Source organism: Scyliorhinus torazame, chromosome 8, assembly GCF_047496885.1.
Source record: "Scyliorhinus torazame isolate Kashiwa2021f chromosome 8, sScyTor2.1, whole genome shotgun sequence".
In the NCBI taxonomy this organism is placed as follows: domain Eukaryota; kingdom Metazoa; phylum Chordata; class Chondrichthyes; order Carcharhiniformes; family Scyliorhinidae; genus Scyliorhinus; species Scyliorhinus torazame.
The window spans coordinates 179,247,231-179,274,838 of NC_092714.1; the positions used below are offsets into that span (position 1 = coordinate 179,247,231).

At 51.3% G+C, this 27,608-nt stretch overlaps 1 protein-coding gene across 3 annotated transcripts in view; it reads right to left on the bottom strand.

The window, feature by feature from the left end:
• Positions 1-27,608, bottom strand: part of slc35c2 (solute carrier family 35 member C2) — an 84,369-nt gene that overhangs the window by 28,584 nt on the left and 28,177 nt on the right. For all 3 annotated transcript variants that reach the window (XM_072514572.1, XM_072514571.1, XM_072514573.1), the window contains exons 5-7: positions 23,311-23,479; positions 13,993-14,076; positions 11,971-12,146 (exon numbers count right to left, since the gene is read on the bottom strand). In XM_072514572.1, the coding sequence (XP_072370673.1) occupies positions 11,971-12,146; positions 13,993-14,076; positions 23,311-23,479 (429 nt within the window). The remainder of the gene's footprint in view (positions 1-11,970; positions 12,147-13,992; positions 14,077-23,310; positions 23,480-27,608) is intronic.

Sequence of the window (27,608 nt, forward strand, 5' to 3'; positions counted from 1 at the left end):
CCCTGCAAGAGAAGGGTCCATCTCGCTGCTCGAATCTGACTAACTGTACCGTCCTTGAGTCGTCCGTCCAATAAAAGTTGGGTGGGGGTGTGTTCGGTGAGAATTGTGATGGGGTTCAGTCTGGTAATGTACGAAAAATACTGGACTGCCCAGAATACTGCGAGGAGGTGCCTCTCACAGGCTGAAAATCCCTGCTCCAGAGCATCTAAAAGTCTGGAGGCATAAGCTACGGGCTTTAACTGGTCGTGTCGTTCCTGGAGGAGCACAGCCGAAACGGTGCGGTCTGTGGCCGCTACCTCTATGGCGTAAGGGGAAAGCGGGTCTGGAACTTGTAGTGCGGGGGCTGCCATGAGTGCCTGTTTTAAAGAGTCTACAGCATCCATATGCTGCGGAAGCCATTCCCAGGGGGCTCCCTTCTTTAGGAGGTCTGAGAGGAGCGCTGCCTTGCTGGCGAAACCGTCCATGTGGTTTCGTTAGTAGCCAACCAGTCCTAAAAACGACCGGAGGGCTGAAACGTTCTGGGGAAGGGGCAATTTAGCAATCGAGTCAATCCTTGTATGCTCGATCTCGCGTTTACCGTGTGTGATAATTGTTCCCAAATATATCACTTTGTCTTCCAAAATCTGGGCCTTTTTGGGTTGACTTTACAACCGATTGAGTGTAATAGTTCCAGGAGTTCGGACAGAAGCTCAATGTGCTCTTCCTTGGTGTCTGTCTGCAGTAGTAGGTCGCCTACATACTGTACCAGACATTCGGGGCGAGAAAATTTGGCTAAACCATTTGCCAGCTGTCGGTGGAAAATGGAGGGGGAGTTGTGGAACCCTTTAAAGGTGAAGGCAAATTTGTACTGGCACACCTTTGCCAATGGAATGGACCAGAATCCATTACTGATGTCCAAAACCGTAAAGAATCGGGAATTGAGTCCCTGCTTGAGCATGGTCTCGGGACTTGTGGCTACTGTGGGGACTGCTGCGGGGGTGACTTTGTTGAGTTCCCGGTAATTGATGGTCAGTCGCCGTGATCCATCGGGCATTCTCACTGGCCAAATCAGGGCATTATTAGTGGAGGCTACTGATCTAAGTACGCCCTGCTCTAATAAGCTTTCTATTACCTTAGAGATTTCTCACTCTGCCTCTTGGGGAAATCCATACTGTTTTTGGGGTCTAGGGTCAGGTCCTGTTACTTGTACGGAGCCAGTCATCCGCCCACAGTCGTGCTTGTGGGTCGCGAATGCTGCCCTGTTCTTTTGCAGAACTGCCCTAACCTGCTTGTCCACCCTAAGCGTGGTCGGGTTGAACCAAAATTCGCCTACGGCGCTAATTTTGTTCATGTACTCTCCTATGTTGAGCGTTGCGGGGGCTCTTGCGGATTTTGCCATCTTCCAGACACACTGGTTGACTGGATCGAATGAAAGGTGGTGGGAATTCATGAAATTGATTCCCAGAATGTGTTCTGCTGTGTGGGGCAGGTCAACTAAAACTACGGGGTGCTTGGTGGTAATGGTACCGATTTGAATGGGTACAGGGGCTGTGATGTGTCCCTGCTGTGAGTGGCTTGTAAAGCCGCTGAGGGTGATAGTGGCTGTAGTGGGCCACGTGTCTTTTTGAAACATGTTGGAGGAATTTATTGTGGTGCGGGACCCTCCTGTGTCCCAGAGAAATTCGATGGGCTGTCCCCGAATTTTTGCTGCAACTACCGGTCATCAGGACCTATCCCAAAGGGTGTCGCAGACCCAACTGGGGGAGCCCGTACACCGTCAGTCCGTTCCGGTCAAGTCCGTCTGATCTGAACGGGCGCTAACATTATGAATGGGCTGTCCTTTTTCTTACTCAGAGTGCCCGTCTGCTGGGCTCTCTGTGGGTTTTAGGGGCATTGCATTCTCTTGCGAAGTGTCCCAACTGTCCGCAGTTGTAACACTCCTGTGACTTTGGTGGGGGGCTGTTCTTTCCCTCATTCACCCGTGCGGGGTCGTGGTGTGTTGTCTTTACTGCCTGCATATCTGCGCCGGCCTGCGTTTCCTCAGTATTCTTAACTGAGGGTTTACTTTGAACAGATTGCTCCCAAGCGCAGGACAATCTTTCCACTACCCACTTCGCGTTATGGGCCTCCTCTGAGGGATCATAACTTGCGCAGGCTTTCTGTCCTGTTTCTGTGGCATGGAAGATAAGGGTGCGGGTCCATTTGGCCATGTTGTCTAGGGACAAATGGGCACGGTCTAAGTCTCCAAAGACTGCTGCAAAATGAATCCACAGGCGCCCAGAAAACGCTGTGGGGTGCTCGGATTTCTTTTGCCTACATTTGTTGAGGCCATCTACAGGGTCACCCCGGTTATACCCGATCGCATCCAGGATCGCGGTATGCATTTCTGCAAGGATGCCTCCTCCTACATTCTGTGGGTCGGGAAGGGCTGTTGCTACTGACGGATCTAAACTTAAAACTGTGAGCTTTACATGCTCTCGCTCATCCAGGCCGTACATGGTCGCCTGATGCTTAACTGTGGAATAGAGGACTTCCGGGTGCGGCTATGCAGAGCTAGGTCGCATATTCGGTAGCTCCCGCTTGGAACGGACTTTTGGGCTCTTTTACAGGGCCCCCACGGCATTTGTTTGACATTTCCCGGTTTGGCAGGAAGACTGCAACATTCCCCTGACAGTGTCGCCCAGGAATTTTATGTCTTTTGGCTATCAAACCCGGCAGAAACAGTAAACGATTTGGCTGTAACTGCAGGATTAACAGAGCCTCTTCCAGCATGCAGGCGGGGGAAGGGCAAGCTTAAAGCTGCAAACGGACCTGAGGGCCTTTATCAAAGTTGAATTCTAACAGCAGAGGGAACAACTGTGAAAAGATCTCACCAAGGCCACTGAAGAAGCTGGGACGAGGCTTCCGGTGGCGGCCATGGAGGAGTAGGTAGCGCATTCGGCAGCTCCCGTCTGGAATGGACACTTAGACCTTTTTCAGAAGTTTCCACAGACATTTTGGGGTAGATTGGTGAAGCGAATACTGCCAAAAGGATTCCCTCTCGAGACTTCCGGTTGCGGCTATGCGGAGCTAAGTCGCACATTCGGCGGCTCCCGCAAAAACTGACTTTTGGGCTCTTTTCTGGCCCCCAAGGGCACTTTTTCGACGTTTCCCAGTGTGGGAAGGAGTTAATAATAGCTCCCCGTCAGTATATGGCTTTAACTAGGAGCGGGGTGACAAAAAAGGTGGTGGTGGACCAGAAGAAGGGAGGGAAGAAGGACAAAATGGCGGCGGGCGGAGACCAGGCAGCGTGGAGGCAGTGGGCGGAGGACAACAGGAGGGTATCCAGCGCTGCCTCAGAGAGATTAAAACGGACCTGCTAGAGCCGATGAAGGCTTCTATTGATGAGCTGCTGGAGACACAGACGGCCCAGGGGGTGGCGATCCGAGAGGCACAACAAAAGATCTCTGACAATGAGGACGAGATCTTAGTCCTGGCGGTAAAGGTGGAGGCACACGAGGCGCTCCACAAGAAATGGCAGGAGCGGTTCGAGGAGATGGAGAATCGGTCGAGGCGGAAGAATCTGTGGATTCTGGGCCTCCCGGAGGGGCTGGACGTGGGGGCCTATGTGGTCACCATGTTAAACTCACTGATGGGAGCGGGGTCCTTCCAGCGGCCCCTAGAGCTGGAAGGGGCCCATAGAGTGTTGGCGAGGAGGCCCAAGGCTAACGAGCCTCCACGGGCGGTGCTGGTGCGGTTCCATCGGTTCGTCGATCGGGAGTGTGTGCTCAGGTGGGCCAAGAAGGAGAGGAGCAGCAGGTGGGAGAATGCGGAGGTTCGGATATATCAGGACTGGAGTGCGGAGGTGGCGAAGAGGAGGGCCGGGTACAATCGAGCGAAGGCGGTGCTGCACAGGAAGGGGGTGAAGTTTGGCATGTTGCAGCCGGCGCGACTGTGGGTTACCTACAAGGACCGGCACCATTATTTTGAGTCTCCGGAGGCGTGGTGGGCCTTTGTTCAGGCCGAGAAGCTGGACACAGTCTGAGGGTCGGGATGGGCGATTGGGGACTGTGGTGGATATGTTATGCCTATTTTTGGTTCGGGGGGGGGGGGGCCCTGCATTGTTTTGGGTTTCTTTTTCTCTGTGTTTTTCTCTTTCGGGTTGGGGAGGGTGGATGGGGCGGGTTGGGCACTGTTTTGGTTGGTGCTGGGGCCTGGTAGGTGGAGAGCGCGGGATCTTTTTCCCGCGCCGAAGACTGGGGGGGGTGGGACCGGGGCGGGGAGGCGAGGATTGTTTCCCGCGCTTAGAACGGAGGGGGAGAGCCTGTGAATGGGGAGCGGGAGAGGAGGGTGTGCCACACAATGGGAGGAGTCGAAGGGGAGGCGGGAGTGGCCGGGGTCAGCAGGAGTCCGCTGACTTGCGGAAGTGCAATGGGGGGAGTAAACCAGATAGGATGGGTCCTAGCCGGGGGGGGGGGGGATCGAGTTGCTGCTGCTAAGATCAAGGAGGAGCTGGAGCGAGTGGGGTGGGTCGAGACGGGGGTATGCCGCTGTGGGGAACGGGCCAGGTGTGGGGTGCGGGCGCGTGGCTGGCCGAGGAGGGGTCATGGCTAGTCGGCGGGGGAGGGGGGCTGGTAGCCCCCTGATCCGGCTGATAACCTGGAATGTAAGGGGACTGAATGGGCCGGTTAAGCGGGCCCGCGTGTTCGCGCACCTGAAGGGGCTCAAGGCGGATGTGATTATGCTCCAGGAGACACACCTGAAGGTGGCAGACCAGGTAAGACTGAGGAAAGGGTGGGTAGGTCAGGTGTTTCACTCGGGGCTAGATGCCAAAAATCGAGGGGTGGCGATCTTGGTGGGAAAGAAGGTGTTATTCGAGGCGTCGTGCATTGTGGCAGATAAGAGACTTTAACACGGTGTTGGATCCTGCACTGGATCGCTCCAGGTCTAGGACGGGTAGGAAGCCGGCGGCGGCTAGAGTGTTGAGGGGATTCATGGACCAAATGGGAGAGGTGGACCCTTGGAGATTTGCAAGGCCGGGGGCTAGGGAATTTTCATTCTTCTCACATGTCCATAAGGCTTATTCTCGAATCGACTTTTTCATTTTGAGTAGGGCGCTGATAGCGAGAGTAGAGGATACCGAGTATTCGACAATAGCCATTTCGGACCACGCCCCGCATTGGGTGGACTTGGAGATGGGGGAGGAGAGGGACTAGCGCCCGCTGTGGCGCTTGGAGGTGGGGCTGTTGGCGGACGAGGAGGTGAGCGAGCGGGTCCGAGGAAGTATAGAGAGGTACTTGGAGACCAACGACAACGGGGAGGTCTGAGTGGGGATGGTATGGGAGGCACTGAAGGCGGTGGTGAGGGGAGAGCTGATCTCCATCAGGGCCCACAAGGAGCGGAGGGAGCGGGGGGAGAGGGAGAGGCTGGTGGGGGAGATGGTGAGGGTAGACAGGAGGTATGCGGAAGAACCCGAGGAAGGATTGTTGAGGAAGAGGCGCAGCCTCCAGGCCGAATTCGACCTGGTGACCACCAGGAAGGCGGAGGTGCAGTGGAGGAAGGCCCAGAGGGCGGTCTACGAGTATGGGGAAAAGGCAAGCCGGATTCTGGCGCATCAGCTTCGGAAGCGGAACGCAGCTAGGGAGATCGGGGAAGTTAAGGACAGGGGAGGGAGCGTGGTGCGGAGTGGGGTTGGCATCAATGGGGTCTTCAGGGACTTCTACGAGGAATTGTACCAATCCGAGCCCCCACGGGAAGGAGGGAGGGATTGGCCGTTTCCTGGACCAATTGAGGTTTCCAAAAGGTGGAAGAGGGACTGCTGGCGGGACTGGGGGTCCCGATTGGGCTGGAGGAGCTGATCAAAGGGATAGGAAGCATGCAGGCGGGGAAGGCACCGGGGCCAGACGGTTTCCCGGTCGAGTTCTATAAAAAATATATGGACCTGTTGGGCCCGCTGTTAGTTAGGACCTTCAATGAGGCAAGGGAGGGGGGGGGCTTTACCCCCGACAATGTCCCGGGCACTGATCTCCTTGATCCTGAAGCGGGACAAGGATCCCCTGCAATGTGGGTCTTACAGACCGATTTCCTTGCTAAATGTAGATGCCAAGGTGCTGGCGAAGGTCTTAGCCACGAGGATTGAGGATTGTGTGCCGCAGATCATCCATGAAGACCAGACGGGGTTTGTGAAGGGGAGACAGTTGAACGCGAATGTGCGGAGGCTTTTGAACGTTATCATGATGCCGGCGAGGGAGGGGGAGGCGGAGATAGGGGTGGCGATGGACGCTGAGAAAGCCTTTGACAGGGTAGAGTGGGGGTACCTGTGGGAGGTGCTGAAGAGGTTCGGGTTTGGGGAGGGGTTTGTCAGGTGGGTTAGGCTGTTGTATGAGGTCCCGATGGCGAGTGTGGCCACAAATAGGAGGAGGTCCAAGTACTTTCAGTTGCACCAAGGGACGAGACAGGGGTGTCCCCTGTCCCCCCTGCTCTTCGCACTGGCGATTGAACCCCTGGCTATGGCACTGAGAGAGTCGAGGAACTGGAGGGGGTTTGTGCGGGGTGGGGAGGAGCATAGGGTGTCGCTTTATGCGGACGACCTGCTGCTGTATGTGGCGGACCCGGTGGGAGGAATGCCAGAGGTAATGAGGATCCTTAGGGAATTCGGGGACTTTTCGGGGTGCAAGCTCAATATAGGGAAGAGCGAGCTGTTCGTAGTTCAGCTAGGGGACCAGGAGAGGGGGATTGGCGAGCTCCCACTAAAAAGGGCGGAGAGGAGCTTCAGGTATTTGGGGGTCCAGGTGGCCAGGAGCTGGGGGGCCCTGCATAGGCTTAACTTTACAAGGCTGGTGGAGCAAATGGAGGAGGAGTTCAGGAGGTGGGACGCGTTGCCGCTGTCCCTGGCGGGTAGGGTGCAGTCAATCAAAATGACGGTGTTCCCAAGGTTTTTGTTCCTGTTCCAGTGCCTCCCCGTATTTATCCCAAAGGCTTTTTTCAGGCGGGTTAACAGGAGTATAATGGGGTTTGTGGGGACGCGAGGGACTCCGAGGGTGAGAAGGGTGTTCCTGGAGTGGAGTAGAGATGGGGGGGGCTGGCGCTGCCCAACCCCTGTGGGTACTACTGGGCCGCCAATGCGACAATGGTGCGCAAGTGGGTGATGGAGGGGGAGGGGGCTGCATGGAAGAGGCTGGAGACGGCGTCCTGTGTGGGTACGAGTCTGGGGGCGTTGGCAACGGTGCCGCTCCCTCCAAGGAGGTATACCACGAGCCCAGTGGTGGCGGCGGCCCTCAAACTTTGGGGGCAGTGGAGGCGGCATAGGGGGGAAGGTAGGGCCTAGGCGTGGACCCCATTACGGGGGAACCACCGGTTCGCCCCAGGAAGAACAGGTGGAGGGTTTTCGGGGTGGCACAGGGCAGGGATACTAAAGTTGGGGGACCTGTTTGTGGACGGGAAGTTCGCGAGCTTGGGTGAGATGGAGGAGAAGTATGGGCTCCCCCCGGGGAACACCTTCAGGTACTTACAGGTAAGGGCGTTTGCCAGACGGCAGGTGGTGGAATTCCCACGGCTGCTGCCACACACAGTACAGGACAGGGTGCTCTCGGGGGAGTGGGGAAGATCTCGGAAACTTACCAGGTGATTCAGGAGGAGGAGGAGGCCTCGGTGGTGGAGTTGAAAGGTAAGTGGGAGGAGGAGTTGGGAGAGGAGATCGAAGAGGGGACGTGGGCAGATGCCCAAGGGAGGGTGAACTCTTCCTCTTCGTGCGCGAGGCTCAACCTCATACAGTTTAAGGTGCTGCACAGGGCACACATGACCGGGACAAGGATGAGCCGGTTCTTTGGGGGTGAGGACAGGTGTGTTAGGTGCTCAGGGAGCCCAGCAAATCACACCCATATGTTCTGGGCATGCCCAGCGCTGGAGGAATTTTGGAAGGGCGTAGCGAGGACGGTGCCGAGGGTGATAGGTGTCGAGGGTGGTAGGATCCAGGGTCAAACCGGGCTGGGGGCTCGCAATATTTGGGGTGGCAGAGGAGCCGGGAGTGCAGGAGGCGAAATAGGCTGGAATTCTGGCCTTTGCATCCCTGGTAGCCCGGCGAAGGATTCTCCTTCAGTGGAAAGATACGAGGCCCCCAAGCGTGGAATCTTGGATCAGCGATATGGCAGGGTTCATTAAATTGGAGAAGGTGAAATTCGCCTTGAGAGGGTCGGTACAAGGGTTCTTTAGGCGGTGGCAACCGTTCTTAGACTTCCTGGCAGAACGATAGATATTGGTCAATGGCAGCAGCAGCTCGGGGGGTGGGGGGGGTTTACTTTATTTTTGTTTATGTTATTTACACTGGAAGGGTCTGAGGGGGTGTATACACCTGTTGTCTTAAGTCGGGGTGTTAATGTTAATTTATTATTTAGGCACGGGGGGGGGGGGGGGTTTGGGGGGTTTGCTTTTTTAGATTGTGTTTTGTACTTAACCCTGTTGGTTTCTTTTTTCTTTCTCATTTGGTTATTGATATTTTATGAAAACCTTTCATAAAAATTATTTTTTTAAAAAACTGTGGCAAAGAAATGGTGGGTGTCTGAGGTGGGGAGGAACGGTGTGATCTTATCGCACGCGTCCCGTAATTGGGTCACTGTTAAGGGGGTGGAATATTGAAATTCGGCATCGTCCGATGGGGCTGTGCGGTGGGTGGTTACAGGGTTCATTGGAGCTTGAACTATCTGCTGTGTGGCGGGTTGGGGCGCATTTCTCTTTTGTTGCTTTCCCTGCGCACATGTTCCCTGAACATAGCTCTGCGCTGTTTCGTTCAATTCTTCCCAATCAGGGCCGCCTTCCTGATCTAATCTTTCTCCAAAGGTTTCCTGAAAACCTTTTTGAACAGAAAGCAGCGATTGCAGCTCTGCAATCTGCTTCAGGCACTTTGCGTGGTCTAATGTGCTTTGTCTTTGTTCTGTGGTGGCAGCATGGAGTGCTCTTAATGCTGCCTTGAGGTCACTACACTGTTTTTGTAATGCCTCTATCTGTTTTTCCGTTTCTTCTCGTACCAGGACTGCACGTTGCGTGTTCTGATAGGCCTTTTCATATTGAGACTGGAAGCTGTTTAAGTGCGCCAGACTGGTGAGCCCTTTTGGCATCATCCACCTCTCCATCTTTTGATGCCAATTTCCTTCTCAAGTCTAAATTCTACCTCGCTTACATCGACCTTACTCATCTGATGTATGCCCTCTACTTCTTTCCGGAGGGATTGCCATCGGCTTACGAGCTTTCCCTCAGCTCTTTTTGTGGATCTCGCTCAGGTTCTCCCACCAAGTATGTCCTATACTCCCGGGACCGGATTCCTCGTTATCACAGAATTCATTCCAAAGGGGCCATCCTTTCCCTGAGATATTTCCTGATCTCTTCCTCCCAAATGGGACATTGTCCCATTCTACTGCTGCTGGTCACTGCGACCGCAAATTCCTCAGGGTTCATTAGGCGCTGCATTGCCTGCATTGCCATCTTTCCTATCCGAATGCTTCTTTTAAATTTGGAACAGGGGAGCTAAGGCGATGCTGTAAATACGAGTATGGCTTTCGCTACTTTTCGATATACAAACTTCCGACAGTTTTGACGCAACAAAAATCTATCAGTTTTGCCTTATAGCCCTATTAGTTACGCATGCATACACACACTTCCGAATTATGAGTATTGATCAGAACTGCTTGAACGCTTGTGGTTTTCGGTTTCCAATTGGATCTCTAATTCAAATTCTGGGTTCTCCCGGAGTGGTTTTCCACTTCTAGATCGGGTCCCGTCAGTATGTCGCCAAATAATGTTGCTAACTTTCTCCTTGGTTCAATTGCTCTGTTTTATTACCTTTGTTCTTGAGTCGCCAGGTATCTTTCTGATACCGCCACGTGGTTCAAGTCCGAGTAATAATCAATAATCCAATACACCGCTTAGTAAGATTTAAATCAAAGCACATTTATTATACACAGCAATTACTACTCATGTATAAATTCTACGTCTAAGCTACTTCTACGACTAACAGGCCAATACTTAACTTGGAACTGGCCCACCAGGTCAGGGAAACAAATGGCCTTTCGTTCGGATTCTGAGCCTGCGGGATTCGAAGTTGGTACAGATTGGTAGCTAGGAGCACCTATCTCGTAGCGAGCGTTGAAGTAAGACTTACTGGATATCAGCGGTGGCTGGACCAGTCACTGTCAAGGGTTGGTTCGCGTTGCTGAGTGACCCGGTCAAGAAGAGAAGAGAAGGACGATTTGAACTTGGGCTTGATTCTTATAGTCCCCAGGGGCTTCCCGCCTTTCGGGGTGGACCCTGTACCTGGTTCCAAGTGATTGGACTTTGTCCCAATCACTTGGTTCGATTTTCTCCAATGCTGGAGCGGTTCCCTGATCGATGGGCGGTCTTGAGGTGGTCGTTCACCTCCCATTGTGTAGGCTTCTGCTGGCGCCAAAGAGTCTGGTTTGGCTTTATGTGTCTAAATGTTGCTCATTGTTCCTGGGAATTGCTCATTAATATGCAGATGGCTGGTGTTTTGTTATGCTGATGGTTGCTGGTATCAATCTTGTCTGGCCTTTCCAGAGGTAAATACACACTCAACCTGCAGCTGCTCGTTTGTGTCCTGTTGGCTGACTTACCCATCAGCCTTTGCCGTTCGCCATTCTAAATCAGGAGTTAGCCATTCTAAATCAGGAGTTAGCCATTCTAAATCACGAGTTAGCCATTTTAACTGGCTACAGCATCTTTGGGGCGGCCCGACGCCGGAGTGGTTCACGCCACTCCTCGGCGCCGGAGTTGCCCGCCCTGCCGACTCCCGCAGAATCCCGCCCATTGTGTCTGAGGATGAGATAGGGAAGGTAGGGTCTCCGATATCTATGGTGAGTTAATGGGGAGGGAGAGGACCTCGGTGGAGGAGGTCAAATAGATGTGGGAGGAGGAGCTGGTGGTGGGGGATTCAAAACGGGGTATGGAGCGAGGCCCTACGGAGGATAAATTCGACCTCATGTGCGAGATTGAACCTAATTCAAATAAGGTGGTGCATAGAGCGCGCATGACAATATCACGGATGACTGTCTTTTCCAGGGGTGGAGGATAAATGTGGACAGTGTTCAAGGGGGCCAGCAAACCACACTCATGTTCTGGTCCTACCCGAAATTGGTAGAGTTTTGGGAGGCCTCTTCGGGGATTATGTTGGAGATTTTGAGGGTGAAGGTGGCCCTGAGTCCGTGGATGACGATATTCAGGGTATCGGAGGTCTGGGAGTGCAGGTGGGGAGAGAGGCTGACGTGTTGGCCTTTGCCTCCCTGATAGCCTGGAGGTGGATCTTGTTCCAGTGGCGGGTTTCAGATGGATGAGTGATCTGGTGGAATTCCTACATCTGTTAAAGATAAAGTTTACACACCTATTCTCCAGGTTTATTAGTATCTTGCTGCATTTTGCACAGTTCTCTGTACCAACTATATCCCCTCATTTGGTGTGGTCTGTAAATTTTTAAAATTTTATTTCCAATTCCCGAGTCCACAACATTGGTCCCAGCATCACTTCTCATGTTTTGTCTATCAGCAGGATGGCACCATGGCCAAGTTGGACTCGGGTGAGGGTATACAACCAAAACATGACCCAACAACTGACCCGTGCTGTATATTTCCAGTGCTTTCTAGTTTGAATATGGTCAAACTGATTCCTTCCATCGCTCACATATTTTCAAGCAGGAGTTGCTTGGATAGCCATATATTAAAAAGCCTTTATTTTTTTAAAAAACATCTTTTTGCACATCAAAAGGTTGATTACAGCACAGATAAGGTTTGCAATCTATGTGCCATCATGATCAACCACATTGAGAACTTCGAGCCACTCCTCTATCAATGGTCCAATATAGGTCCAATGAAGTATCCCAACCTAACTTTCTCTTTCAAATGCTGAATGGTCCAGTGGGCATTATTAGGATGGTGGTTTTTATTTCAAATTACAGCACCTGCAATTCTTTTTGCTGCAAACACTTGACGATCAGAGACCAAAATGGCTCACCTTAAAAATCCCTGCAACAGACAGGGTCAAGCTGGAGGTTTTAGAAACCAATAGGAACTCAGAGAAACACAGTCCAAATGCCAGAAAGCCCCCTGCGGCCAACACAAACATCATATGCAGCAGATTTGACGTCTCGTGGTAACGAAACAGTTTCTCTGAGGCAGACAGGCTTAGTCCTTGTAAAAGGGAAAACCCAAAATGTTAGTTGAGCACAGAGGACCAGCAATAGTCATCCAACTTTAATGTAAAATTATAGTTTTACAGCAGAACACAATGAACAGCACAAAAATAGGCCATTCAGCTCATCTGGCTGTTTATGCTCCACTTGAGCTTGCTCCCACTCCCTATTCATCTCACTCTATCTGCTTATCCTTCTATTCTTTTTTCTCTGATAGTTGTGAAATCTCTCCCCAATGAGTGGTAGAGGACGGGTCATTGAATAGGTAGGTTGATTCCCTTGTTAGTCAAGATTCACCTGAGGAAGGAGCAGCGCTCCGAAAGCTAGTGACATCGAAACAAACCTGTTAGACTTTAACCTGGTGTTGTAAGACTTCGTACTGTGCTCACCCCAGTCCAACGCCGGCATCTCCACATCAAGAATCTAAGGGTCATGGGGTGGTGGACAGTATAGTTGCATTGAGGCCACAATCAGGTCAGCCATGATCTTATTGAATGGCACAGCAGGCTCGAGAGGCCAAATAACCTACTTCTGCTCCTAATTCGTATCTTTGAATATTTTTCTCCTGCATTTACTTAATTAGCTTTCTCAATAAATCAATGCTATTTGCCTAATATTCTACCTGCAGTAGCTGGTTCCACATTTTACCTATTCTCTGGTTAAAGTTGTTTCTCCTAAATTCTCTATTAGATTTATTGGTGATGATCCTATATTTATATGTGTCTTCCAGTTTTGGTCTACTGCACAAATAGAATCTAGGTCTGCCCTATCAAACTCTTCCATCATTTTAAAAATCTCTGAACAGCCCCAGGCCTGTTCAACATTTCCTAAGATGTATAACCTCTCAGTTCTGGTATCATCCTTGTCGTTCCTTTTTGCATCTTCTCCAGTGGCTCTTTATCGTTTTAGAATTATAGATCCACAAGGGCATCAAGGGTTATGATGGGTTGGCAGGCATGAAAGTGGAATTTAGGTCTCAATTAGATCAGCCTTGATCTTAATGAATTACAGAACAGCCTTGATGATTCGAGTGGTTTACACCTGCTCCTATTTCGGCACGGTGGTACAGTGGTTAGCACTGCTGCCTCACAGCTCCAGGGTCCCAGGTTCAATTCCTGCCTCGGGTGACTGTGTCGAGTTTGTACTTTCTCCCTGTGTCTGCGTGAATTTCCTCCGGTTGCTCGGGTTTCCTCCCACAGTTCAAAGATGTGCAGGTTAGGTGGATTGGCCATGTTAAATTGTCCCTTAGTGCCCAAAAGGTTAGATGGGGTTATTGGGGCCAGGGTGGAGGCGTGGGCTTAAGTAGGCTGCTCTTTCCAAGGACTGGTGCAGACTCGATGGTCCGAATAGCCTCCTTCTGCATTCTAAATTCTATGACAATCTATGACAAAAGAACAATTATCCACCTGGAGTCCCACCGTCTAGATAAACACCACCCACCCCCTCCGTGCCCCCTGCCAAATGATTCTTTTGTTATTTAGTTATTCAGATTAAAACAATAACATGGCTTTGAGGTATTGCGAGACGTGTTTTTTTTAAAACATTATAAAACTAACAATTTATGACACTTCATGCAGAGTTTCAAAAGCAAACAAACACAAAGTTGCACTGAGACAATCTAAGCCCAACGCAATCCCTTTAGGCAAGGTTGGGATGTCCATAGAATCCCTATAGTTCAGGAGGAGGCCTTTTGGCCCATTGAGTCTGCACCGACCCTCCGAAAGAGCACTCTTATCTCAGCCCTCTTCCCCCGCCCACTGATTAGTGAGCTTCATTTGGTCCTTGCTGTTCTTTGCTGATTCCTAGAGTATTGGTTACCATGTCAACAAAACAATCAAACATACCTTCATTGAACAGAAACAGTGGGAATAGGCCAACGAACATCAGTGGCTGGAGATGGTACATTGTGTCAATGGGATTCTGTAAACCTGAGCAAGACAGATTGAAAGTTTAGCTATTTTGTCACATCTTGACATTCCTTGGAAAACTATAATAGCAAATATCTACTGCAAATGGTTCAATAGCCAAAAACGTGAGGAAAAGAAAGGGAAATAATAGGCATCACACCAACAACAACAATTACAAATATTCTGGAGGGCAGCAGGCATGACCCAATCATGCTCCTGCCCCATAAAAGTGAAAATTATGCATGCAGGGGAGGGGGTATCGTTTCCATGGAGACGTGACTGTCAAATCAAGAGATTTTCCGTTTTGAGCTTCCCGCCTCCATGGCAAAAATCCAACCTTTAGCATATTCTGATAGAATGCAGTTTCAAGTTGGAATAATTCAATTTCTTATCCTTCTGCCCATTCCCCCTCCACCCATCCCCAGCATCCCAGTAAAAAATGGACCAGTTAAATTCCAAAAGGGCTCCAATTCATTTCAGTGACAAACCGGTTATCAGTCACATTTTAGAAGTAGTGCACGGTCATTCATTGGACCAATGATCTGCCAAAAAAGAAAGCATAATTGTTTTCATTGTTACCAGCTGAATTATGCTAGTTTGTCAGGGTCAAGCAGAGTCTCACTTTGAGACCCGGTTCAACTGAAGCCTGACCTAGTTTATAATCTATTTCAATGACTTGTTAAACTTGCTGATGACACAAAGATAGAGAGGTGAATAGGTTGTGAAGAGGACATAATGGGCTGGATTCTCCAATTTGGAGACTATGTCCTGATGCCGGTGCGGGAATGGTGGCGTTTTACGACCGAAAAAACGCGCAAAACGGCCACCGATCCTACGTCTGGTGGGGGGCTAGCAGGCACGCAGTATAGAGCACCCGGCTCTATCCCGGATACAGCCGGAGAATTGCCAGGTCCATGACCGCGCATGGCGGTGGCCTGCAGCCGCCGCACCGTGCAACATGGTGCCGGCCGCGCGCAGATCCAGCCTGCAAATAGTGCCCCCCTTTGGCCAGGCTCACCACCCCTGGACCACCCTCCACCAGTGCCCCCAGCCCCTGCCAAAGACCCCCTGCCCACGGATCGGCTCTCCCCCGACTGTGGCGGCGCTGGACTCAGTCCGCAGACGCCACACCGAGTTCCCGAAACAATATAGCATGAGTGACCCACGCCGTCAGGAACTTGGCCCATCGGAGGAAGGGCCTCAGGTAACGTCCCGAGGCCGACCCGACGGCGTATTCCTAGAGTTGGCTGTTTTGGAGGGGGCTGAGCACTGCAAAAGTGGTGCCGCCCCCGATTTCGGCACCAACGTGGATTCTCCGGCCAATCGCCGAACACGATTTCGGCATCAAAGACCAAAGAATCCCACCCAAGGAGTCTACAAAAGGAATACAGATAGTTTAAGTGAGTGGGCAAAAAAATTGGCAGATGGAGCATAATGTGGGAAAATGTCAATCTCCCGCTGGCACGGCACTCCACCAGCCCCGTGGTAGTGGCGGCCTGAGAGTCTGGGGGCAATGGAGGAGACACATGGGAGCAGAGAGAGCATCGGTTTGGTCCCCAATCTGTAATAATCATCGGTTTGCCCCGGGGAGTATGGATGGGGGGTTCCGGATATGGTGGTGGGCAGGGATTGAGAGGATGGGGGACATGTTTATAGAGGGGAGCTATCCGAGTATCATGGCGCTGGAGGAGAAGTTTGGGTTAGCGAGGGGAAAACAATTCAGGTATCTGCAGGTGCGGGACTTCCTACGTAAACAGGTGTCAACCTTCCCGCTCCTACCGCTAAGGGGGATTCAGGACAGGGTAGTTTCCAGAGGGTGGGTAGGAGAAGGGAGCGTCTCAGACATTTACAAGGAACTTATGGGGTCAGGGGAGACGCAGACCGAGAAGCTGAAGCGCAAGTGGGAGGAGGAGCTGGGAGGAGAGATAGAGGATGGTCTATGGGCGGGCGCGTTGAGTAGAGTCAACGCGTCCGCAACTTGTGCCAAGCTCAGCCTGATACAATTCAAGGTCGTTCATCGGGCTCACATGGCAGTGGCCCGGATGAGCAGATTCTTTGGGGTGGAAGACAGGTGTACAAAATGTGCGGGACGACCAGCGAACCATGTCCATGTTCTGGACATGTCCGAAGCTTAGGGGATTTTGGCAGGGGTTTGCAGATGTCATGTCCACGGTGTTAAAAACAAGGGTGGCACTGAGTCCAGAGGTGGCGATGTTCAGGGTGTCGGAAGACCCGGGAATCCAGGAGGAGAAAGAGGCAGACATTCTAGCCTTTGCTTCCCTGGTAGCCCGGAGACGGATACTTATAGCTTGGAGGGACTCAAAGCCCCCAAAGTCGGAGACCTGGCTATCGGACATGGCTAGCTTTCTCTGTTTGGAGAAAATCAAGTTCCCCTTGAAAGGGTCACTGTTAGGATTTGCCCAGATGTGGCAGACGTGGCAACCGTTCGTCGACTTCTTCGTGGAAAATTAATCGTCAGCAGAAGGGGGGGGGGGGTTAGTTTAGCTTAGAGTAGGGGGTTAATAAAGGTGGGGCCTGTAAGGGAGGAAGACGGATTTTGCACTATGTTTATAGTTTCATGTACATTGTTTGTTTATTTTGTTATTACAATACCAAAAATACCTCAATAAAATGTTTATTAAAAAAAAAGAAAATGTCAACCTGTCCACTTTGGCAATTTAAATGGAAAGATCGCAGAACTCCAAGGTGTCATAATATACACCAGTATATCATGGTGCAGACACACACACTGATGGACACAGGAAGACCAATCAACACACACAACACCGCAGCCAATCACCAGTTAGAGCACACTCACTATTTAGGCAGAGGGCATCAGTTTTCCCGCTCATTCGGGATGCAGCCTCTCAGAAGGACAGAGCTTACAGCACAGATCTTCACCATGTGCTGAGTGCATAGGCTGATTAGGATAGGCATAGGTCTTTAGTTTAATCTAACATAGTGTTAACCCACAGTGAAAGTATGTTCAACAGTTTCTAGCTTAATAAAATAGTGTAGTTCTATTTTAAGTGTTGGTAGCCTGTAGCCACAGATCCAAAGCACCCAACACATCATGGGACCAGTAGTTGAGGGATGTTAGAACTTCTTAGACCTACCGGCAAGTGATCTGCCTTCCACCAGCATACAGCCATCGTGCAAAATGGACAGCGTCCGCCCGCCGCCGCCGCTCCGCATCACCGGTAACCTAGGGGCCAACTGGAAGATATTCAAACAATGCTTCCAGCTCTACCGTGAAGTCACAGACTGGGAAGCTGCCTCAGACACGAGGAAGATCGCTCTCTTCCTATCCACGGCCAGGGACCATGCCATCCACATTTTCAATTCTCTCACCTTTGCTGATGGTGAAGATAAATCAAAATTCAAGATGGTCCTCCTTAAGTTTGACAGTCACTGCGACATCGAGGTGAATGAAAGTTGTGTGTGCTATGTATTCCAACAGCGTTTGCAGGGTAATGATGAACCTTTCCAGTCCTTTCGCACCCACCTCCGCATCCTTGCGCAGTCCTGTAATTACGGGTCCACCTCCGACTCCATGATTCGCGACCAGATCATTTTTGGTGTTCAGTCGGACCCCCTACGCCAGCAGCTCCTCAAGGTAAAGCAGCTCACCCTAGCGATTGCCATCGAGACCTGCGTGCTACATGTACACGCCACGAGTCGGTATTCCCACAACTAAGTGGCAGAAACGGCACGGCAAGGTCCCCACGAGGCAGAACGGGTCCAAGCAATTGAGCAACTCCAGGGCCTCAGCCTGGATGAGGGCGGTCATTTCGCGCACATTTCGCGGACTCCCGCGCTTGTGCGCACCGAAAGAGGGGACGGCGATGTCGCCGAAAGTACAGCACAGGCACGCACCACGTACGACCACACTGCGCATGCGTGGTGGCGCAGCGAATGTACTGACGCTACAACGTGCGGCAACTGTGGCTCCGCCCACTTAAAGCGCCAATGTCCTGCCAAATCCCGACGATGCCTGCGATGTGGCAAACTTGGCCACTATGCTGCTTCATGCAGATCAGCTCAGCCTGCCAACTCTCGTCGCTCCAGCCAGCCTCGCAGGAATGTCCGGGCCATTCAACCCACGGTCACCGAGCCCGATGCGGACCTGCTACCCGATATTGACACCAAGGACCCGAAGTCGCCTTTTCCAGTTGGTATCGTTACAAAAAACAGGGTGTCCCCAGAGCAAAGAATCCAGCCTCTATCGGTATACAGCATCGATCTGGACGATGATTGGTGTGCCATCCTTACGGTCAACCGGTCCCAAATACGATTCCGCCTGGACACCGGTGCCTCCGCAAATCTCATTGCGCGATCTGACCTCCAAAGCCTTCGTGTCAAACCAGCCATCCTGCCATCAGCCTGCCAGCTATTAGATTATAATGGCAATGCCATTGCTGCCAGCGGCTCGTGTCAACTTGAAGTGAGGCACAGGTCACGCAAAGCCATCCTTCCCTTTGAAATTGTGGGCTCCTCAAAAGCCTCCCTGCTTGGCGCGCAGGCATGCAAGCTGTTGAACCTAGTTCAGAGAGTTCACTCTCTCTCTCTCCTGCTGACGCGTGTGCCTTTCAGGACACTGACTTCAGGGCGCAGCTCAACGCCATTATCAACCAGTGCCACAACGTCTTTGAGGGCATGGGCACGCTCCCGTAGACCTACAAGATTTTATTAAAACTGAATGCCACGCCTGTGGTGCACGCACCTCGCAGGTCCCAGCACTCCTTAAGGACCGCCTCAAGCAGCAGCTGCAGGACCTCCAGAATCAAGGAGTGATTTCCAAAGTCACGGAACCGACCGACTGGGTTAGTTCCATGGTATGTGTAAAAAAGTCTTCCGGCGAATTGAGAATTTGCATTGATCCCAAGGATCTAAATCGCAATATTATGAGAGAGCACTATCCAATTCCCAAGCGCAAAGAGCTCACATGTGGGATGGCTCGCGCCAAGCTCTTTACCAAACTCGACGCCTCAAAAGGATTCTGGCAGATCCAGCTCGATAAATCCAACAGGAAACTCTGCACATTTAACACCCCTTTGGAAGATATTGTTACAACAGGATGCCGTTTTGGATCATCTCTGCATCAGTAGTGTTCCATAGGATTATGGAACAAATGATGGAAGGTATTGAAGGTATTTGTGTCTATGTCGATGACAATCATTTGGTGCACCACCCTGCAGGAGCATGTTAGTCGCCACCAGCGCGTATTCAGACGTACACATGAGCATGGCCTCCGCCTCAACAGGGCCAAATGCTCTTTTGGTCAGACAGAACTTAAGTTCCTCGGGGACCACATCTCCCAATTGGATGTGCAGCCGGATGCGGACAAGGTAGCTGCCATCACAGCTATGCAAACACCAGAGGACAAGAAGGCGGTCCTCCGATTTCTGGGCACGGTCAATTTTTTAGGGAAATTCATCCCTAACCTCGCCTCTCATACCACAGCTCTCAGGAACCTGGTCAGGAAGACTACAGACTTCTAATGGCTCCCTGCCCACGAGCGCGAATGGAGGGAACTCAAGGCAAAACTGACCACGGCCCCGGTCTTAGCTATCTTTGATCCAGCAAAGGAGACCAGAATTTCGACCGATGCCAGTCAATCCGGCATTGGGGCAGTGCTCCTTCAACGTGGTGAGGCCTCATCATGGGCCCCCGTTGCATATGCGTCACGTGCGATGACCCCCACAGAGCAGCGCTACGCGCAGATAGAAAAGGAGTGCCTGGGCCTTCTGACTGGTGTTGTTAAATTTCACGAATATGTCTACGGACTTCCTCAATTCACCGTCGAGACTGACCATCGCCCGCTGGTCAGTATAATACAGAAAGACTTGAACGACATGACACCTCGCCTCCAGCATATTCTTCTCAAGCTCCGGCGATACGACTTCCAGCTGGTATACACCCCAGGCAAGGACCTCATCATTGCTGACGCTCTCTCCAGGGCAGTCAACACTCCATGTGACCCAGCGGGATTTGTCTGCCAGGTAGACGCCCATGTGGCATTCGCGGCCTCCAATCTACCTGCCTCGGATGAACGCCTCGTTCAAATCCGCCGTGAGACGGCGGCTGACCCCTTGCTACAGCGTGTCATGCTCCACCTAACAGACGGGTGGCTCAAGGGCCAATGCCCTCAATTCTATAATGTCAGAGATGATCTGGCGGTAGTAGACGGGATTCTTCTAAAACTGGACCACATTGTCATCCTGCATAGCATGCGCCAGCTTGTCCTGGAACAAATACATGAGGGCCACCTTGGCGTGGAAAAGTGCCACCGACGGGTCCGAGAGGCAGTGTACTGGCCCGGCATTAATGAGGACATAGCCAACACAGTGCTCAACTGCCCCACTTGTCAGCGCTTCCAGCCGGCCCAACCACGTGAGACCCTGCAGCCCCATGAGTTGGTCACGTCACCATGGACCAAGGCGGGCATCGACCTGTTCCACGCGCTGGGTAGAGACTATGTCCTGATCGTGGACTACTTTTCCAATTATCCGGAGGTGATACGGTTGCACGACCTCACCTCGTCTGCAGTCATTCATGCATGTAAAGAAACCTTTGCTCGCACGGCTTCCTGCTCACGGTTATGTCGGACAATGGCCCATGCTTCGCCAGCCAAGAATGGTCCAACTTTGCCAGGCAGTACAATTTTGCCCATGTGACATCCAGTCCCCTGTACCCCCAATCCAATGGCAAAGCAGAGAAGGGAGTACATGTCGTTAAACGGCTCCTATGCAAGGCTGCCGATGCTGGGTCTGATTTCTACCTTGCCTTGCTGGCCTATCGCTCCGCCCCATTGTCCACTGGCCTGTCTCCAGCCCATTTACTCATGAGTCGCACCCTGAGGACGACGGTGCCATCCATCCAAGTCCCAGACCTCGACCACGCACCGGTCCTTCACCGGATGCAGCTGTCTCGTGCACAGTACAAGGCGACTCATGACTCCCGTGCAGCCGATCTCTCTGCTCTGGCTCCAGATGACAACGTCCGCGTCCATCTTCCGGATGGTGGCTGGTCTGCAACCGCTGTTATTCTTCGGCAGGTAGCCCCCGCTCGTTCCTGGTTCGTCTACCAGATGGCTCTATTCTGCGCCACAATCGACGCGCCCTTTGTCTCGTTCCACGCTCACCACGTGATCCTCCAGTGTTGCCTCTCCCTCCTGCTGACCCTGCCACAGACTATGCAGAGCTCCCTGTCGCTCTGCCTCCCGCTGACTTTGATGCAGTCCAGCCCGCTCCTGAACCGGCGGCTCTCGACCCACTCTTGAGACGTCAACCAAAATTTGTCGCCCACCTCAGAGACTAAATTTATGAACTTTTCGAATTTATGGACGCTCTGAATTGTTTTGTTGCTTTGTTTGATCGTTTCCCTGGTTTGTATATAGTGTTGATCTTGTTACTCTTGTTGCATGCTGCTTCTCTGCACCAGGCACCTTCCCATGTAAATAGCTCAGTTCTCATGTACATAGTCCTGTAAATATGTCTTCGCACCCCACACATAGTTCGGAACATTATCACCACACATTATTTATTGCCACACACATACATTTTTTTATAAAAGGGGGGATGTCATAATATACACCAGTATATCATGGTGCAGACACACACAATGATGGGATACACAGCAAGACCAATCAACACACACAACACCGCAGCCAATCACCAGTTAGAGCACACTCACTATAAAGACAGAGGGCATCAGTTTTCCCGCTCATTCGGGATGCAGCCTCTCAGAAGGACAGAGCTTACAGCACAGATCTTCACCATGTGCTGAGTGCATAGACTGGTTAGGAGAGGCATAAGTCTTTAGTTTAATCTAACATCGTGTTAACCCACAGTGAAAGTATGTTCAGCAGTTTCTAGCTTAATAAAATAGTGTTGTTCTATTTTAAGTGTTGGTAGCCTGTATGTGTTCCACGGATCCAAAGCACCCAATACATCACAAGGTACAAAGAGATCTGGGTGTCCTGTACGTGAATCTGAAAAGGTTGGTATGCAGGTGCAGCAAGTGATTAGGAAGGTAAATTAATTTTGGTGCTTATTGGAAGGGACAATCAAGTAAAAACGTAGGAAAATTTTATTACTGTGGAGAAGACATGGGTGGGACCATATCTGGAGCACTGTGTACATTTTTGGTCTCATTTGAAAAAAGGATATATTTGCATTAGAAACAATTCAGAGAAAGTTCACTGAGATAAAGGGGTTATCTTATGAGGAAAGGATGGACAGGCTGGGCCTGTATCCATTGGGAGTCCAGAAGAATGAGAGGTGGACTTTTATTGAAACATATAAGATCCTGAGGGGATTTGATATGGTGAATTACAAGGGAATGTTTCCTCTTATGGGGGGGGGGGGGGAAGACTAAAATTAGGGGGTGCAGTTAAAAAATAATAGACTTAATAGAGGGGCCTAGGTCTGTGGAATTCTCTTCTCCATAGATCACTGGAGGCAGCGTCGCTGAATATTTTTAAGGCTGAATTAGATAGATTCTTGATTAACAAGGGAGTCAAAGGGAATAGCGGGGTAGACAGGAAGGTGGGGTTGAGGCCACAATCAGGTCAGCCGTAATCTTATCAAATGGCAGAGCAGGCTCGAGTTGTCCTCGGTGTTTATATTTATTCCTTAATGAATACGACAAAACAAAACAGATTATCTGGTCATTATCACGTTGCTGTATGTGGGAGTTTGTTATGTGCAAATTGGTTGATAGGTTTCTATTTTACAATGTGATTACACTTTGAAAAAGTGCTTTATCGGCTATAAAGTACTTTCAGATGTCTAGTGGTCATGACAGGCACTATTTAAATAAGACTTTTTTCTTTCCTTTTACAGCATATGGATTTTGAATTCACTGTTTAGCTCCCTAGTGGCTTAGCCCCTCCTTCAATATATTGTGCCAGTTAGTACCCATGTTGAACATAAAAGTAACGTTGCTGTGGTCCCAGATGACCGTAGGCTGCTTTCCTTTTTGAGAGGGAGAGCTGACTGGTGGTGGTGATTTAACCAGAGGGTCACCACACCACAAACCAGCTGTCCAGCCAATCGAGCTAAACTAGCCCTGTGTTGAACATAGAGGAGCGGTTGGTCACTATGAGGAAAAAGGTTTTGCACACAAACAGAAAAAGCACAGGCACACAATATTACACACAGTGCAACCCATACACAAAATCCCACCACATAACTACACAGGGACTCTGTCCCACTCAAAAAAAAAGCTGTAATACTGATATTTCGACATTACCTAGTTCTGCTTTCTGGGTAAGAATCTGTACCAGCGTCCACCGTATCCCTCCAAGGAAGGATGCAACCAACACCAATATGAATCCCTCCGTGTTAAATTGGGTTGACTTGTACGTAAACGTGAAGAGGCCTCCAGCTATTAACAAAATTACTATGATCAACCATGGCCGCTGGAAACAAAAAAAGGCAACAGATTATTCAATAAACAACTGCAAACAATAAAGTAGGTCGCCACTCATTAAAGTAAAGAGACAATGTTCACATCCAAAACACACTTTCAGGAAACAGCTAATTAGTTTGTCCGAGGTCCTGCAAAGGTGGAAGTCTGAGGTCATTAAGGAATTCTATGAGAGGTTGTACAGGTCAGAGCCACCTGGGGGAGGCCGGGAGAATTTCTAGATGGGCTAGAGTACCCGAGGTTAGGGGAGGGGGACAGGGCTACATTAGAAAGGGCGATAGTGGAGCAGGAGATAAAAGATGCGATTGGGAGGATGCAGTCGGGGAAAGTGGCAGGGCCGGATGGTTTTCCGGTGGAATATTATTTAAAAATTCAAAGATGACTTCCGGGTGCGGCGATGACCAGCTAAGTCGCACGTTTCGGCAGCTCCCGGTGGAACGGACTTTTGGGCTCTTAATAAGAGCCCCAACGGCAATTTTAACGGCTACAAGCGCTGTGCGGTAAACCAGAAGGGAATCCCCCCTGGAAATGGATGGAAAAAGGAGAGGGAAGTGGCCAGATTGCAGTGGATCCTTTGGAGCAGCGGCAAGGAAGGCAAGCAAGAACCAAGATGGCGACGGAAGGTGGCAGTTTAACATGGGGCCCTGAACAACAAGAGTTTTTGAAATGTTGCGTGGAAGAACTTAAAAAGGAAATGAAGAAGGAGCTGTTGGCCCCGATATTACAGGCGATCGAAGGGCTAAAGGAGGAACAAAAGACCCAGGAGCAGGAGCTTTGGGTCATGAAGGCAAAGGCTGCCGAGAACGAGGACGATATACAGGGCCTGGTGGTGAAGACGGAGATGCACGAGGCACACCATAAACGATGTGTGGAAAGACTGGAGGTGCTGGAGAATAACGCGAGGAGGAATAATTTAAGGATTCTTGGTCTTCCTGAAGGTGCAGAAGGAGCAGACGTCGGGGCATATGTGAGCACGATGCTGCACTCGTTAATGGGAGCGGAGGCCCCGGCGGGTCCGCTGGAGGGAGCATACCGAGTGATGGCGCGAGGACCGAGAGCAGGAGAAATTCCTAGAGCCATAGTGGTGAGATTCCTCCGTTTTAAGGACAAAGAGATGGTCCTTAGATGGGCAAAGAAAACTCGGAGCAGTAGGTGGGAAAACGCGGTGATCCGCGTATATCAAGACTGGAGTGCGGAGGTGGCGAGAAGGAGCGCGAGCTTTAATCGGGCCAAGGCGGTGCTTCACAAAAAGATGATAAAATTTGGAATGCTGCAACCGGCAAGACTGTGGGTCACATATCAAGGGAGGCACCACTACTTTGAGACGGCGGATGAGGTGTGGACTTTTATTGTGGAAGAAATACTGGAATAAGCGGGTTATTAAAAAAGAACGTTTGAAACAAAGTGGTGGGGCGAGTATGGGGGGCGAAGAGGGGGGAAAAAGGGGGGGAAAAGATGAGTTTTATGTTATTAATCCTGCGATGTGGTAACTTTTCTCTCTTCCACAGGTGGTGGTGGAGGGAGGAAGGGAGGTGGAGGAGATGGGGCGTTGGCCATGGGGGGGCGGGTCCAAAAGGGAAGCGCGGGCTTTGTTCCCGCGCTATGATAATCATGGCGGGAATAGGGAAGCAGGGGGCGTCGCACGGTGCGAGCCGAGGTCACGGGGGAAGCCGAGGTCGGCCAGAGTTTGCTGACTTCTGGGAGCAACATGGGGGGTGTAACTACGCTAGTGGGGGATCTAGCGGGGGGGGGGGGGGGGGGGAGTTACTGGGTTGCTGCTGCTGGGGAGAGGGGGGAGCCGGAATGGGGTGGGGTGGGCGGGGGGGGGGGGGGGGGAACCGCCTGGGGGGGACACAGCTGCGTGGGAACCGGGTGAGGAGCTGGAAAAAGGGGATGGCTAATCGACAAGGGGGGGGGGGTAAAAAGCCCCCCAACCCGGTTGATCACGTGGAATGTGAGAGGGCTGAACGGGCCGATAAAGAGGGCACGAGTACTCGCACACCTTAAGAAACTTAAGGCAGACGTGGCTATGTTACAAGAGACGCACTTGAAACTTATAGACCAGGTTAGACTACGCAAAGGATGGGTGGGGCAGGTGTTTCATTCGGGGCTAGATGCGAAAAACAGGGGGGTGGTTATACTAGTGGGGAAGCAGGTTATGTTTGAGGCAAAGACCATAGTGGCGGATAGCGGGGGCAGATACGTGATGGTGAGTGGTAAATTACAGGGGGAGGCGGTGGTCTTGGTAAACGTATATGCCCCGAACTGGGATGATGCCAATTTTATGAGGCGCATGCTAGGACGCATCCCGGACCTAGAGGTGGGAAAGTTGGTAATGGGGGGAGATTTTAATACGGTGCTGGAGCCAGGGCTGGACAGGTCGAGATCCAGGACTGGAAGGAGGCCGGCTGCAGCCAAGGTGCTTAAAGATTTTATGGAGCAGATGGGAGGAGTAGACCCGTGGAGATTTAGCAGACCTAGGAGTAAGGAGTTTTCGTTTTTCTCCTATGTCCACAAAGTTTATTCGCGAATAGACTTTTTTGTTTTGGGAAGGGCGTTGATCCCGAAGGTGAGGGGGACGGAGTATACGGCTATAGCCATTTCGGATCACGCTCCACATTGGGTAGACTTGGAGATAGGGGAGGAAACAGAAGGGCGTCCACCCTGGAGAATGGACATGGGACTAATGGCAGATGAAGGGGTGTGTCTAAGGGTGAGGGGGTGCATTGAAAAATACCTGGAACTCAATGATAACGGGGAGGTCCAGGTGGGAGTGGTCTGGGAGGCGCTGAAGGCAGTGGTTAGAGGGGAGCTGATATCAATAAGGGCACATAAAGGAAAGCAGGAGAGTAGGGAACGGGAGCGGTTGCTGCAAGAACTTCTGAGGGTGGACAGGCAATATGCGGAGGCACCGGAGGAGGGACTGTACAGGGAAAGGCAAAGGTTGCACGTAGAATTTGACTTGCTGACAACGGGTACTGCAGAAGCACAGTGCAGGAAGGCACAGGGTGTACAGTATGAGTATGGGGAGAAGGCGAGCAGGTTGCTGGCCCATCAATTGAGGAAAAGGGGAGCAGCGAGGGAAATAGGGGGAGTGAGGGATGAGGAAGGAGAGATAGAGCGGGGAGCGGAGAGAGTGAATGGAGTGTTCAAGGCATTCTATAAAAGATTATATGAAGCTCGGCCCCCGGATGGGAAGGAGAGAATGATGTGCTTCCTGGACCGGCTGGAATTTCCTAAGGTGGAGGAGCAGGAGAGGGTGGGACTGGGAGCACAGATCGAGATAGAGGAAGTAGTGAAAGGAATTAGGAGTATGCAGGCGGGGAAGGCTCCGGGACCGGATGGATTTCCAGTCGAATTTTATAGGAAATATGTGGACTTGCTTGCCCCGATACTGATGAGAACCTTTAATGAGGCGAAGGAAAGGGGACAGCTGCCCCCGACTATGTCGGAGGCAACGATATCGCTTCTCCTAAAGAAGGAAAAAGACCCGCTGCAATGCGGGTCCTATAGACCTATTTCCCTCCTAAATGTAGACGCTAAGATTCTGGCCAAGGTAATGGCAATGAGGATAGAGGATTGTGTCCCGGGGGTAGTCCATGAGGACCAAACTGGGTTTGTGAAGGAGAGACAGCTGAATACGAATATACGGAGGCTGCTAGGGGTAATGATGATGCCCCCACCAGAGAGGGAAGCGGAGATAGTGGTGGCGATGGATGCCGAGAAAGCATTTGATAGAGTGGAGTGGGATTATTTGTGGGAGGTGTTGAGGAGATTTGGCTTTGGAGATGGGTATATTAGATGGGTACAGCTGCTATATAGGGCCCCGATGGCGAGCGTGGTCACGAATGGACGGGGGTCTGCGTATTTTCGGCTCCATCGAGGGACGAGGCAGGGATGTCCTCTGTCCCCATTATTGTTTGCACTGGCGATTGAGCCCCTGGCAATAGCATTGAGGGGTTCCAGGAAGTGGAGGGGAGTACTCAGGGGAGGAGAGGAACACCGGGTATCTCTTTACGCGGACGATTTATTGGTGTATGTGGCGGACCCGGCGGAGGGGATGCCAGAGATAATGCGGATACTTGGGGAGTTTGGAGAATTTTCAGGATATAAGCTGAACA